We start from the raw sequence: 15,473 nt of genomic DNA on the forward strand, positions 1-15,473 counted from the left end.
TAAAGCCTTGGTATAAAATGGTTTTAATAGGACTACTAAAAAAGCTGCCACGAAATAAAAACCCACTTAGCCTGAAACTGTGCTAGGCACTTTACCCTTATGTTTTACTATTTTATCTTATTTAATGTTCACTCTAATCCTGAAGTAGTTACCTTCATTTTGCAATTGAAGAACTTGAGATTCAGGAAGGTTGAGTGACTTGCCCAAGATCACAGCTAGCGATAGTGTGAAGATACGATTCCATTTCTGTCTGACTTCAAACCCTGTGTGGTTTTCCTTATATCACACTTTTCCTGGAGTCTAGCTGTTGCTACCTAATTATACTAGATAATTATCTCTAACTATCCTTTTTTTTTTACCCAGCATTATTCCAGCGTCCTTTGCATATATATTTTTAATGGAAAGTAATTTAATTACTAACAGAGTCCACTAACAAATGAGTAGTATATTTACCATTTTGCAATGTTGCTCAAAAATAAAGCATCTCTGTACCTTAAGAGAGAAATTTTTCTGAGCCTCTATTTTGAGATATAATAATAATCGATTTGAGGCAGACCAAGATCTTTTATCATTTCTTATTTTAATTTACTCTTTCCAGAGCATATTTTGTGATTTTGTGCTTTTAGTTGCTTTTTCCTGTATTAAGAGCCAGGTGCTTGCCTCAAATACTTTCTTTTAAAGATGAGGTATATTTAAATAAATGAAAGAAATGGGTACAAAGGAATAATTAGTGTACTAAATTCTTCTTAACAGAACTTTACAGACCAGTATGGCAAAGCTTCTCTCAGATCTTAGTATGGACACTGCTCGCTGCAAGCCTGGGAATAATCTTACGAAATCACTTCTGAACTTTCATGAAAAACAACCTCAACATGACCCAATCCCTGCTCACACTTCCATAATGAGCTATCTAAATAAGTTAGAACCAGTTCACACTATTACTACACGTTCAGAGCCACTTTCTACAATTAACAATGAGGAAAACACAGTGCCAGATAGACCCTATGAAAATGGTCTGCCCTCTAAAGGCCCTCAGCATACTAATGCTAGGAACATGGTGGAAGCATCAGCCCCTGGAATCATTTCTGCCCTTTCAAAACAGGATTCTGATGAGGAGAGTGAAGTTACAACTTTAATAGAAGATGAGTGTAATTTGGATAAGACAATTTACATTCCGTTTGCTAGAAGCACTTCTAAAAAGAAATCACCACCATCTAAGAGATTATCCCCCCAGCCACAGATCACTGTTGCTCCACCGCAGACGGTCAGTGGACGTGTTGCTGAAAAAGAAAATAAATCGTGTGCACCTGGAGTTTGTTCCTCTTCTAAAGAGGAAGGAGTTGCACCTGAGAAACTTTCCAGAACAGCCGATATGGAGGACAAGCAACTCCTCAAGAAAATAAAGGAAGCCATTTGCAAGATCCCTCCTGCCGCTGAGGAGCCAGAGGAATTGGCTGCGTGTCATGGCCCCTCCACTTGTCAGAACAGCAGCATTCAAGTGAAAAGTAGTGCAGTCTCTGATGGTAGCTTTTTAAATTCTGATTTAACCTCTGACTGGAGCATGTCTTCTTTTTCAACGTTCACTTCCCGTGATGAACAAGACTTCCGAAATGGCCTTGCAGCACTGGATGCCAACATTGCTAGACTCCAGAAGTCCTTGAGGACTGGTCTTCTGGAGAAGTAAACTCAGAAGAAAAGTTGTTTTTAAGAATAGAACTTGGCTACATTGAATATATATTTTAAGTTTCTTTAAAGTTTTATATTAATTATGTGTGAAATAATAAATTGTATGAATAGTAAATTTATTATTGGAATATATTGACACTGGAACTTTTAAAAACAAGTCATCTTAAGAAATTGACATTTGCTAAGAGAAGAAAGTTGTGTGTAACTAGGAAAATATTGTAAGTATTGTAAATAATATTTAATTTAGTATTTATCAATTAGAGTTTATTCTTACTCTGCTGGGCTAAGGGTGCAGGTTGGAAGGATTCTCTGGTTATTCTAAAGGGTAATGGGAAGGGAGTCTCTGGGTACAGTTTACTATATTAAAACTAGAGTTTCTTTTCTCTTTCAGGATTCCTGTTTGGTTTTTAATGGCATTGTGTTTTTATGTGGGATGCTCTGTGCTACAGGCTGGTGTTATTGGTGAGACATATAAACATTTATTTTAAGAGAAAAAAAATGCCAATATCTCTATTTTAAAAAATCATTGATTGGTCCAGGAAAATATAGATAACATGCTAAGTTAGCATATTGTTTCTTAAAACTTTGGCACTTTATTTTTGTCACAAATGCATTTAAGACCATTAAAAAGTAAAAGACTGGTAAAGAAATGCTAACAAAGAAGTTTTAGTTTTGGAAATTTGGTTTTTTAAATAAAGAAGTGTTTGTTTTTTGTCATTATATTTGAACATGATGGACTTTTAAAAAAATATATTTATTTATTTATTTATTTATTTTGGCTGCACCGGGTCTTAGTCAAGGCACATGGGATCTTCATTGTGGCATGCGGGATCTTTTAGTTGCAGCACGCGGACTCTTTAGTTGCGGCATGCGGACTCTTTTTAGTTGCAGCATGTGAACTCTTAGTTGCGGCATGCAGACTCTTAGTTGTGGCATGCATGTGGGACCTAGTTCCCCGATCACAGGATCAAGGATCAAACCTGGGCCCCCTGCATTGGGAGCGCAAAGTCTTACCCACTGGACCACCAGGGAAGTCCCTGAACATGATGGATTTTATAAATCTTGCACTGGCTGTAATTCTGCCCTTCTGGACCAATTTTTTCTTTTTTTCAGCACTTTAGCTGACAACATTCTCTATTCTATAAATAATATGAATTAGGTTGGTCTGTGCTTCTCTAAACTAGCACTCCCTAACTACTTGGTATCATTTCCTTCCATGTAAACAGCACATTTTAACTTTTAGAAAACTGTGTAGTGTGCTATCACTGATACGTCATACAAGTCACCTCCCTGGTGTCATTGTATTTAGTGCTTGGGCAGGCTTTAGCATTAAAGAGTGTTCTGCTGGTCCCAGAACCTCTTCCTGCTGGTTTTTAAGTGTTGGGGCTACAGATTCTAAAGGGCCCAGATATAGTCTCTTTGACATGTTCAGATTTTATAGAAAGAGATTTCTTAGGTCTAAATATTAAATGAATTCTAAGCTATTTTCACAGAATTGTCCATTAATATTTTTAATTTCTTATTTCCAGTATTCATAAATTAATTCCTTGTTTTATGTGGAGGTAACAGTTCACAACCCTTGAACACATAAGTTCAGAAGTACAGTTCAGAAATACAAAATAATAAAGCAAGGGAGAAAATTGTGTCATCTGTGTATTCCTAAATATTCAGTTGTTATTCATATGCAGAAGTAAATTCTTAAGATGATTATATGATATCCAAGAAGATTGTCCTCTTTTACCCTTAATATAGGACGGGCATCCTTACATGCAAAGAAACCTTTTTAATGTTTATGGGTTCAATTAACTAAGGGTTAACAATTTGATTGAAGAACAAATGAGACTAGAAAAATCCTTGAGGGACCTTTACCAGGAGCTTACTGTTTATTTGATTAAAGACATACACATGGCATAGAAACATGAAAGAATTTGGTTAAATTTTAGGTTGGAATATGACCCTAGCAAAATGGATGGAATAGACAGTGAGTTTCATAGAAGTTTAGAGTAGAAAGAAGTCCCAAACTGGTAGAGAAAGACCTAGAAGAGAAGAAACTTCATTTGGATCTTAAAGAATGTATAGGATTTGAATAATTCTGTAAATATCCTCAAAATGTTAACCCCCTATAAAGTCAGCATCATCAGAATGTGGAGGTTGAGTGGTATATTCGGAGAATGTTAGGTACAGCAACCTGACTAAAATAGAGGGTTGACGTTCCTTTATGATAATGGTAGTAATAGATGATGGTAACACAATTTAGAAGAGCTGGGATCAGACTGTAGAATGTCTTGAGCTCCAGGCTGAAGAAAGACCATATACATTATGAAATCATTGGGTGTAAGGGTATCCTGGGGGTGTTTTTTTTTTAAATTGAGGACCACCAGATGAAACCAGATGTTCTTAAAATTGCATAGAGTAATGGTAAATAAGGATTAGAGGAGAGAGAGGCTAGAGACTACTTAGAAAACCATTGCAGTAGTCCAGACATAAATTGATAGGCCTTTAGCAATAAGAGTGAAAAAGGAGAGACGAATGGAAAAGTTTTCAATAGGCTTGGTGACTTAATAGGAAATGAAAGAGAAGGAGAAATCAAAGATGACGCCCAGGTTTTTAATTTGATCAGTTCAAGTCACACTGAGCAAGCACTGTCTAAAATGAAAAATCAAGTTCTTGGTTAAGTTCAAAGTTAACAAATTCCAATGTAAGTCTTGATAACGGTAGTGATAATGGAGAGTGGGCTAAAAAGGAGAGGAAGAGTGCCCATTCTCAGTAGTTCTGATCTTCACACTAGGAGTCATTGTAACTGCCTCATCATCGTCTCAGTAGGGTCATTCTAGTCCCAAATCCCAGCGCTCTCACAAAACCTTTTCTGATGTCCCAGAATGTGAAAAACATATGGACTGTCCCCTAACCTCTGAAAGGATGAATTCAGTGTCTCCTGATAGGTACTGGCTGTAGAATAGAAAGGAACTATTCTCCAGCATTTTGTCACTATTCTATGGTCCTTTCTTGGATCTGTGGAGGTAATGTATGGGTTGTTCATAATGGATTTAGTATTTGTGAATACCATTGAAGATGAAAATTAGAATCTGATTCTATTTGACCAAGCGTAGGGATCCTAGGATCAGGGCTAAAGAAGCCTAAGTAGTACTTGGTGCACATTTTTCTCTTATTCTTGCCACCCTTGGAGTTTAGTGAATTGTCCAGAAATCTTTACTTTTTACTAATGGTGGCATTTTTGTCAAGTGCCTTAAAAATAAAGGCCTTCAACAACATGGAAAGCAGGGCAGAATTGCAAAGCCTAGTTAGGTAGAAAGGGCATGCAGCCAAATCACAACTTAAGTGTGTCTAGTGCTCATATTGTGGGGCAATCCCTTCAGCTAAAGATTCATTCATTCATTCAATGAATAAATGAAATGAAAGCTCTAATATGTGCCAGGTACTATTCTGGGTTCTGAGAAAACAACAGTGAGCAAGACAGGTATTCTCTACCCTCAAGGAGCTTATGTTACAGTGTGACACAAGCAAAGGATAAGTGCTGTGAAGAAAAAAATGGGGTAAGGTCGCAAAGAATGACAGAATTGGTTAAAGTTTTAATTATTAGAGTAAGAGGCCCCTTCTCAAAAGTTATTTTTAGGAGTCTAGAATTTAAGCATTACACTAAAGTTGAATTTGATTTACGAGCTAACACTCCCTTAATCATTTTTAAAATCTGTTAATTCTTGCTTTCCTTCTGCCTAAAATTGCTTAAACAAATGTGTTCTATGACTATATAACTTATATATTGGTGTTTTAGTATATCATGTATAGAGAACTGGGCATATCTTATTTAAAGCAGTTGGCCCGAGTATGACCTCCCAGAGAATTATTATCAGAGATGGTAAGATCTTAGGGACTTCTGAAGGGCTTAAAATTGGTTTTTGAAAGCACTTCTATCTATAAAAGTCTTCTCTCTCACTCTCATACCCGAAGAGGGAATCTGTTTTACAGTGATACCTACTACTGGTAATATCCCAAATGTACCTTTTGCCTGGACCACCCTTTTCCTCAGGCTCCTGACAAATTCTTACTCATTCTTCAAACCCACAGTACCACTTCTGTACCTTGCATATACCTCTACTGATGCATCAGTTTACATTTCAGCCTGTCCTACCCTGTGTACGTAAGAGCAGGGACCAGGATTTATTCATCTTTGACACCCCGTGACACTTGGTACCTATTATATAGTAGGCAGTTAATAACTACGGCTGGACTTAACTAAATCCCTGACAAATGGTCATCGAGGCTTCAGTTAATTTCCTCCTGGTGTGGGCAAGTTCATGCAATAGCTTGTTATAGCTTTATTACATACATCTAAGCTCCTAGCGTTAGCCTCCTTGTAACTTTTATTCTTTATACCTATTATTAACTTCTGAAGCAAAATTCGCTTGTTTAGAAAACGGTTGCACACTACTGCTTGTGCTGTGGAGAAGCCACAGATTCCTAGATCTTTAGGAGGGGAGATAGGGCAGAAACTTAAACTGTCACCAGTGCAAGGATAATTTAGAAATACGGAAATTGAAAACAAAAATATTAAAGACGTTTGCTCAAGGCCCCACAGCTAACACCTTGAACCAGATATTGTGATTCTCAGTCTACTTTCTTCACTATGCTGTCTCGTTGATATCAGGTGAATCTCATGACCACTTGAACCCCTGGGGCCCCAAATCTGTCACCAGAATCTAGCTGTATGCCATTCTCTCTCTACTAGCATGGTCTAATAATAAAGGAATTCCTTCTGTAATTTATCATGAGGATTAGATAAGTAAAAATGCTTTGCAAACTGTCAGTGGTAAATAGTTGTTAATGATCACTAATTATATATAGTTGGTCTACATGTATATGTGCGTGTACTGTGCTAGACACTTAAGGTTTCATTTTTGCTTTATGAAAGACACACAGTGTTCTTAAATTCTCTGTTTAGCATGTGGCATAATGCTAGTAAAACAATTTTCCCACTTGGCCATTTCCATCAAAAGTCATTATCTAAACTTGCTTTTAAAGTGGATGGAGAGAGTTACATGAGTTTTCTCCCATCAACTCTGGCATTCACAGTGAGTTCGGACATTTCCAGGACCCCAGCAATATCTTCTGTTCAGCTGGAGAGTGAGAGGGCTCATTTTCCATGGAGATCTCAAGTAGACATGCAGAAATATCACAGACTATCCAGCAGGAAAATGTGGTCCCCTTTGGAGCTGGAGACTGACACATTCGTTCAAATCTAAAACAAGGAATGAGGTCCACTGCCCAGTAGGGAGCACACAGCCAAGGTACATATTTTCACCCCACCATCCTTTCCAGATTATTCTGCACTTGGCTGTGAGCTCTAGCCCCAGAATGGGGTTGGAGGCCAGAATCAAGTATTTTAGAAGTCAGCAGCTCCAAAACAAGCAGAACAGATCCTTTTGGAGGGTAGTAGTTTGTGGTTTGGCAAGAAGAAAGGAGTAAAGGAAAAATAAAATTTGAAATCCAGAGCCTCAATGGATGGAGAGAAAATTAATCTTTTTTCTTTTTCTTTTTCTTAGGTCAATACTATCAGACTTGCTGTCTTAGGATACGGAGATAGATTGGTGGAAGATGGTACACAAACTAGAACAAGCCAATAAATTTTTGAGTAAGTAGGTCTTCACCATTTAGAGCAGTGACCCATATGCCACCACTCCACCCTTCCCCTGCCACAGAGCTAATGATCATTTTTTTCACCAGAGACTCAGGCCACTTGTCATCACCTCTTCCCTCCCCACCATCCCAACTGGTCTAAAAATCCATCTGGTCAGATTTCTGTAATGATGGATGAGTAACACATAAGGCAGCTCCTATTGTCCCCTAACTTACCCAGAAAGAGTATGAGAATTTAAATTGTCGTTTTGTATCTCTGGCCAAAATTTGAGAAAAGGTCATGATAGATCATTGATGAATGTAAGACACTTGAAAAGGCAATGTTATTTAAGTCTGTGGGAAAGTTCATTTTAATAATGGTGCATTAGAAGAGAATGAGCCCTGGATTGGGAGTCAGGTGACCAAGTGAGTCTGTCTTCATAGTCTTTGTGACCTTCAACCATTTATAATTTATTAGCTCTCTAGTGTGTGCCACACTGAGTATTTAAACACAAGACAAAGTGTGCCTCTGAGGGACCTAGAGCCCGAGGACCTGAAAAATGAGGAAATATGATCTCAAAGATTCTCTCCAGCTCAAAATGCTACAACTTCCAAGGAGATGGTTTGCAACACCAAAGGATCTAGACACATAGTGCTGATGGACACTCACACCATGTTGGTGTCATACAGAATTTTAGCTTTGGATTGCTGTTCTTTCTCTTTTCCTCTAATACTCATCTCTTAGGTGCCCTCCATATTTATTTTTCTTCTAGATGATACTTTTAAAGAGTATCTTTGGTGACTTTCTGAGGACTTGAATATTTTTATGTCACCCTCACATTTAAACTATAGTTTCCATTGGATTTCAATGTGAAGATGGAAGTGTAAAGTTGTCCTTTCCCCCCTTCTTTTGTAGAAATCAAAAACAAGAGAAGTACAAGTGCCATTTGTGGGGAAAACTAGGAGGCAGCTCTAAAACCAAGCCACAGATGAGCTAGAAGAACTGCCAAAAGCAGTAGTTATCAAGCAGGGTACGTATGATAGGAAACAGAGAGGGGATGCCATGGGTTCCAGGCAGCAGAAAGAGCTAGCAGAGTACAATTCTTAGTGATGAACAGCTCACCCAGAGGGAAACGTTGTAAATCCTTAGTTTATGACATGGAAAGAAGTTCCATAAGCTTTATGTTGGGGGAAAAATATAGATGCCTATTGCCATGTAGAGAAGTAACGCTAAACAAATCACTGCACAAAACTGAAGATTAAGGAAAATTCCAACCCTTCTTATACACAAGCATTCTGCAAATAGCTGATCCAGGAAAACCTTCCTTATCTGCTTCAAAAAAAAATCAGTCATCAAGAAGGACCAGCAGAGGATCTATACTAGAATATTTTTAGGAAAAAAAGGGAAAAGAAATAGAAAAATAAAACTGTAAATTAAAAACCTTATCAAGGATGTCCCTGATGGCACAGTGGTTAAGAATCCGCCTGCCAATGCAGGGAACACGGGTTTGATCCCTGGTCCAGGAAGATCCCACATGCCACAGAGCAACTAAGCCCGTGCACCACAACTACTGAGCCTGTGCTCTAGAGCCTGCAAGCACAACTACTGAGCCCACCTGCCACAACTGCTGAAGCCCACGCACCTAGAGCCCGTGCTCCACAACCAGAGAAGCCACCACAATGAGAAGCCCACGCACCATGAGGAAGAGTAGTCCCTGCTCGCCGCAACTAGAGAAATCCCGTGTGCAGCAACGAAGACCCAATGCAGCCAAAAATAAATTTTAAAATAAATAAATAAATAAACACTATCAAAAAAATGTTGCCATAGAGTAAAGTTTTGACTAAATATTTGGCCATGAACCTTTTTTTTTTTTTTAATTTTTTAACTTAAAAAATGTTTTTTGGCTGTGCCGGGTCTTAGTTGCAGCACATGGGATCTTTAGTTGCAGCATGCGGGATCTAGTTCCCTGACCAGGGATCGAACCCGGGCCCCCTGCATTGGGAGCACAGAGTCGTAACTGCTGGACCACCAGTGAAGTCTCTGGCCATGAACTTTTAAAACTGATTTTAACGAATATTTATTCAAATCAAGAACATTGAACAGAGAAGCAGAAAATTAGGGACAAGGCGATGAGACAGCAGGAGGAAACGAAGCAGAAGCTGGCAGAGTTTAGGAAAGAAATGGAAGGAAAAAATTAAGCCACCTCAGAAATGAAGGCAAAGTTGACAGTAGGATGAGGGAATATCAGCTTTAAAAACATAGTGGTTTTGATATAAAATCCTAGGTTCAAACTTGTTTTCCTTCAGCGCTTTGCACATTACACTTGCCTTCTGGCTCCCAGTGGCTATGAGGAAGACTGTCATGGACCAGAGCCTTGTTGCTTTCAAGGTGACATAATTTTTCTCTCTGGAAGCCTTTAAAATTTTCTCTGGCTTTGATGATCTTAAATTTCACTCTAATGAATATGACAGTGTTTTGTTTCTGTTTTTAATGTCTCCTGTTAGTGCTCTATGAGCTCTTTAAATCAGTGATCGTACATCTTTTTCTAATTCTGGAAAATTCTCAGTCATTATTTCTTCAAATATTTCCTTGTAATTTGTTTTTCTCTCCACTTTGATTCCTATTAAGCTTCTACTTCAAACCTATGTGTCGCTTAACTTTTATTTTGACCAAATAATGTACATATGTAAGATCATATCATGCTTGCTTTTTTTCATCAACATTCATTCTACACCTCCCATCCCCATATTAGCCCCTTTTGTATTCCCTAGCCGCACACCTATAACCTATATTCATAACCAATATTTTCTCCATGCTCATAAAATCCTACATGGATCCTTGTATTTATAGAAATTTCAGGGGGTTGATCATTGTTTTGCAAAAATGGGTCATAAGATATTCATTTTTCTGTATTTTTATTTTCTCACACTTAGAAGTACCTATGAAAATCCCTCTAGATGACTAGTATGTCATTTATATGGATCTAATTCATTCTTTTAATATTCTATGATATGGAGATGTAATACTACAATTTATTCAATAATTTGGATCAGTTGTATATAACAGAAACTAGTTATTTTAAGTAGAAAGTGATTTAATGTAGGAAATTTGGGACTTAGTAAATCGTTAGAGGGACCCAAATAGCAGGCTCTAGGCTGGGCCTCCAAGGATGACTCCTACAAGGGTCCCAAAGAACCTGCCCCCCCAAGGGAACTACAACATCCACACAGTCAGGAAGTTGCTGTCCCACCTGCAGGTTCCAGAATCATGCCACCCTACCTGCAACTTGGGGGGTTAGGAAGCTACCACCAGAACTTTTGATTCCAGACCCATACTGCGTCTGTCAGAGCTGCACTAGTACATCTGACTGGTGAAATTAAATCACAGTCTAGAACACTAGCTTCAAGGCAGTCTGGGAACCATGTCTTTAGTTTTTCAGCCTCTGCAAAATAGAAAGACACACAAGAAAAGGGTTAACTAGAGGGAGAGTGGACCAGTCTACCAAATCTGCTGTAGACTGTAGATGGCTGTAGATTGGGTTCCCCTATGAACAGTTTCACTGTAAACATACCTGTATTGTGGCTTTGTGGATTTCTACTTCTATTCCTGAGGAATAGGGTCCCAGGAGTAGAATTTCTGGGACAAAGGATATATGTATTTTAAAAAATAGATCTTGCCAAATTGCCTTCTGAAAAGTTTGTAACACTTTACATTTCTGCCAGCCATGTGTGAGAATTGCCTTCATGCATACCACGCAGTCAGCAATAGGAACGATGGCTTGGTGTGTGTGTGTGTGTGTGTGTGTGTGTGTGTGTGTGTGCTTTTTATTGTGGAGAATTTCAAACATGCACAAAGTAGGCAGATAATATAATGAATTATCATGTTCCTATCTGGCAGCCTCAACCGCCATCTGCCATGGCTGATTCTGTCCCTACCTCCCCCTGTTTTATGTTATTTTAAAGCAAATTCCAGATGCCATATTATTTCATTTATAAATATAAGTATAAATGTATGTCTAAAAGATAAAATCACACAATATTATTATAACATCTAAAAAATTAACAATAATTATTCATTAAATATTCAGCCAGTGTTTACATTTTATTTGAGTAAGGATTCAAATAAGGCCCACAAATTGCAACGAATTAAAATGTTTTATGTGTCGTTTAATTTATAGTCTCTCCCTCCATCTTTTTGTTCCTTACAATTTGTTTGTTAAAAGAACTCGGTTGTCAGTGCCGTGAAGTTTCTTGCAGTCTGAATTTTGTAGGTTGCATCCCTATGTTGTAGTGGAATGTTATCCTAGTTATTTCCTGTGAATTGGTAGCGGAATCTAGAGGCTTGGTCAAATTCAGGTTTGACCTTTATGACAAGAATAATTCATAGATGGTGTCTGTTCCTCCACTGGGACACACATAATGTCTGGTTGTCTCTCCCTTTGTGATGTTAGCAACCACTGATTGTCAATATCCAGATCCATTAGGGTTGCAAAATGATGACCGTCCAACTCTATCCTTTTTCATTTGTGACACAGAATACATTTATAAAGAAAAACTTCCTCCCATCTGCTATTTGGTTACCCAACAGTTCATTTACATAAGATAAGAAAATGCTTAATTCTTTCCAGTTACCAGTTTTCAAAATAATGAATTGGTTCCCTAGTATCCTTCAGTGGTGAATTGTTTTTTAGTATCACTATGAATTCATGGATTAAATTTATTGATGTGTTTTAATCCACTGTTGTTATGACTCTTATTGATACTTAAACTGTCCCACATTTGATCAGTGGAAGCTTTGCTATGGCTGTTTTTGTGTTTGCCAGTGTGATGGGTGTCAAGCAATTTTATGTTACTTTCATTTTTATTTCCCTGATTTCTACCATATGAATGAATTTGACCATATTCATGTGTTTGTTGGGCCTTTTGGCTTTACTCACTAGTGAATTGTTTATTTGTATCCTTTGCACAATTTTCTATTCCCATTGTTGGTTTTGTCTTATCAGTTTTTAAGGGTGCTTTGTATAGAAAGTAATCCTTTGTGAGAATATAGTAGCACAAACATTTTTCCAGACATATTGATTGCAACTAACTGTCTTAGTTGCCAAATCAAAAAAAAAAAAAAATTATTTGTATATGGTCAAATATGCTTGCCTTTTATTTTATAGTTTCTTAGTTCTTGGTAAGGAAAGTCTCCCCAAACCATAGATTGTACATATAATCTCGTAGACAGTTTTCTTCAAGTTTAAAAATATTTTTCTTTTACATTAATCTCTTTAATCCATTTGTAGTTTACTTTTGAATTTAGTATAATATAGTAGTCCGTTTTTATTTTCTTTCAGATGGGTAGCCCGTTATGCCTGCACTTTAAAAAAAAAAAAAAGAATTCATCTTTTTCCCATTGAACTACCAGTTTGGCACACAAACAATAGCCACTGTAATGTAATTATCAATTATTTATTCTGTTCCACAAATACATTTTTATACACCCTTACTAATGCCATATTGATTTGAATACATAAACTTTATAGTACAACTGATATCTTAGTAAGCCCCTGTACATACCCACTCTGTCTTTTCTTACTTTTTTTTTTTTTTTTTTTTTTTACATTTTTATAGTTGTGTTAACTATTCTTTGGCATTCTTTTTCTATTGAATTTTAGAATCATTTTATCTAATTCCAAGAAAAACCTTGTTAGAATTCTAATTGGAACTACATTAAATTTATATATTAAAATTTGTAGAATTAACAGTTTTTTATTGTCTTTCCTTCTAGGAACATGATATGACTTTCAATTTATTAAAATCCTATTTTGTGTCTTTTAATAGTTTTCTCCCTCAGTTTGTTTCAATATAGATCTTGAGTCTATCTTGTTAAATTTATTTATAGTATTTAGAATTTTTGTCACTAACATGATTTGAATGGATTTTTATTAGCAGCATGAAGATTATAAAGGCAAAAGAAAGAACTTTTTAGACAGACTGTCCAGTCACTGGAACTTGTAATTGAATTAAAAGCTCCTTCTCATATTATCAGGAAGGAAAGGTGGATATGCATCTCTCTAAGATCATTTACATAAGGTCTTGCTAAGAGGTTGGGGGAGGGAACCAGATGATTCCTGGAAGACCCACAAAGAAGAGGAATCTGGAATGTTGCCGTTTTAGCCAACATCCTAATGTCAGCCCTCATGTGAGGGCTCTTGACTTAATTAGCCAGTTTTTCTAGTGGGTACATAGACGGGTAGGAGACCATTGTAAAACATGCTGGGATAATCCAGGGCAAAAATTTCCCAAGGAAGGTTTTCTTCTGTTTGTTCTTTTCCTCTTAGAAATGCCATTTTGCTGTTATGATGTAGTCTGATTGTTTTGGTTTTGCAATGAATACCTTTTTGTCGTTGTTTATTTCCACAGATAAATAATTACAATAAATGTACTCCTTCATTCACTTCGTGTATTCACAAATAATGGAAAGAATTCTAGCCCACTGGAGGCCAGAGTTAATATGCTTTGCAGTGCATCTTCTCATTCAAGTTTCAAAACAACACCATGAAGTAGACAGGGTTTATTTCGTTTGTATCTCATTTTTTAACAATTAGGAAATTAAGGCCCAGAAGAATTTACTTGTCCAAGGTCACACAAGTAGTTAATGACAAGGCTTCCTTGCAAACCAAGTGGCTGACTCAGAAGATCTTACCACTAAACTATACTCCCTTCACACAACAAATCTGAGGTGGAAATGTATGACTTATTCTCTAACCTCCATTTCTACTTCTGAAAAACAAAGGATTTTTAATAGATGATATCATCTGGCCATAGATTCTCATTATGCAGAAAACTGAGTTTACGGAGTTTATAAATCAACAGTCTTACATACAAACACCCCCAAGTTTGCTTTGCAATACATAGATTTCTCAGCCATGATTTTCATGTGCTCATTTTGTCCTTAAATGTGGTCTTTGCTATACTGGGTTTTTATAGCACTTCCCTCTATGGTTTCTAAGATAAACCCCTACAGTGTGTCTGTGGGGGAGGAGGAGCAAATAGAGACCCTATAGGTTATTAGCAGTAGAATGTGAGGAAGAATGATAGAATGTGAAATGACAGAATGTGATCACTTGAGTTCTTATTTGTCCATTTAAACTGTCGTTGCTATTCTTTCAGACTATATAAAACAGTGGATTTAAGTGTTCTGCAAAGTTTTACACAAAAGCTCAATACATGAAATAGAGAAAAGCAGAGCTGCTCTGGACAAGGAACGGGTGGGGGTCTGGGGACCTGGCCCCAATTCCCACTCCATTCCCCCCGTCACCTCCTTGGAATCTGGGGATTCTGCAGCTTGAAATCATTGATTTAGAACTTAAACTTGTTTCTAACATTATAATAACCATAGGAAGTTTACAATAACATTTTGAACTAAATTTTAGAATTATTATTATAATAAATGATCTAATAAAATAGCCCTTTCCTAAAAGATGCCCAAGAAATTCTCAAGAGAGGAGACTTGTGGGATTGCAGGGTACAGCTATGGGGGAGATGACAGTTACTTTTTACTTTCTACCTTCTATAGTGTTCTTTTCTTCCTTCCCTTTTTTTTTTTGCAATTATGTGTGACTTTAATGGTTAAAAAATTAAACATTTTTTTCTGTAATTTGGAATTTTATTTTCTTTAATGGCTTTGTAGTCAAATATTTTCCCTCAAAGATAAGCTTTTCAACTATGTAATGATAATGCATGACAAAATAGGATTTAAAGTACAGAAAATCAATTTACAGTAAATACTTAGAGAAATAAATCCACAAACGCATTATGGGGTTCAGTGTATTTTTTCATATGTTAATACCTCTGGTCGAGGCACTAGTCTTTTTAGAAATCATTAGCCAAACAAAAGCACTGTTGGTTAATTTACAAATTGTTCTTTCTGCTGTGAATTCTACCTAAGCTATAATAGTTCTCAGCTCTGATCTCACATCAGAATTACTGGGGAATTAAAAAAAAAAAATCATTCCCCAAGCCCCACTCCAGACCAACTGAATCAATTTCTGTGGGTGGCACCCCAGCATAAGTATTTTTAAAAAGCTCCACAGGTGGGTCCAACTTGCAGCCAGACTTCAGAACCAGCAAGTCTTTAACCTTAATCCACTAACGCTGATCTAGGT

General features: G+C 37.0%; 2 protein-coding genes across 4 annotated transcripts in view; both read left to right on the plus strand.

The window, feature by feature from the left end:
* Positions 1-2,286, plus strand: part of CCDC14 (coiled-coil domain containing 14) — a 46,170-nt gene extending 43,884 nt beyond the window's left edge. For all 3 annotated transcript variants that reach the window (XM_068546613.1, XM_068546614.1, XM_068546615.1), the window contains one exon: positions 754-2,286. In XM_068546613.1, coding sequence (XP_068402714.1) covers positions 754-1,684 — 931 coding nt within the window. In that variant the 3' untranslated portion in view covers positions 1,685-2,286. The remainder of the gene's footprint in view (positions 1-753) is intronic.
* MYLK (myosin light chain kinase) overlaps positions 1-15,473 on the plus strand; it is a 342,321-nt gene that overhangs the window by 43,851 nt on the left and 282,997 nt on the right. The gene's annotated exons all lie outside the window — the stretch shown is intronic.

Source organism: Eschrichtius robustus, chromosome 6, assembly GCF_028021215.1.
Source record: "Eschrichtius robustus isolate mEscRob2 chromosome 6, mEscRob2.pri, whole genome shotgun sequence".
Classification (NCBI taxonomy): domain Eukaryota; kingdom Metazoa; phylum Chordata; class Mammalia; order Artiodactyla; family Eschrichtiidae; genus Eschrichtius; species Eschrichtius robustus.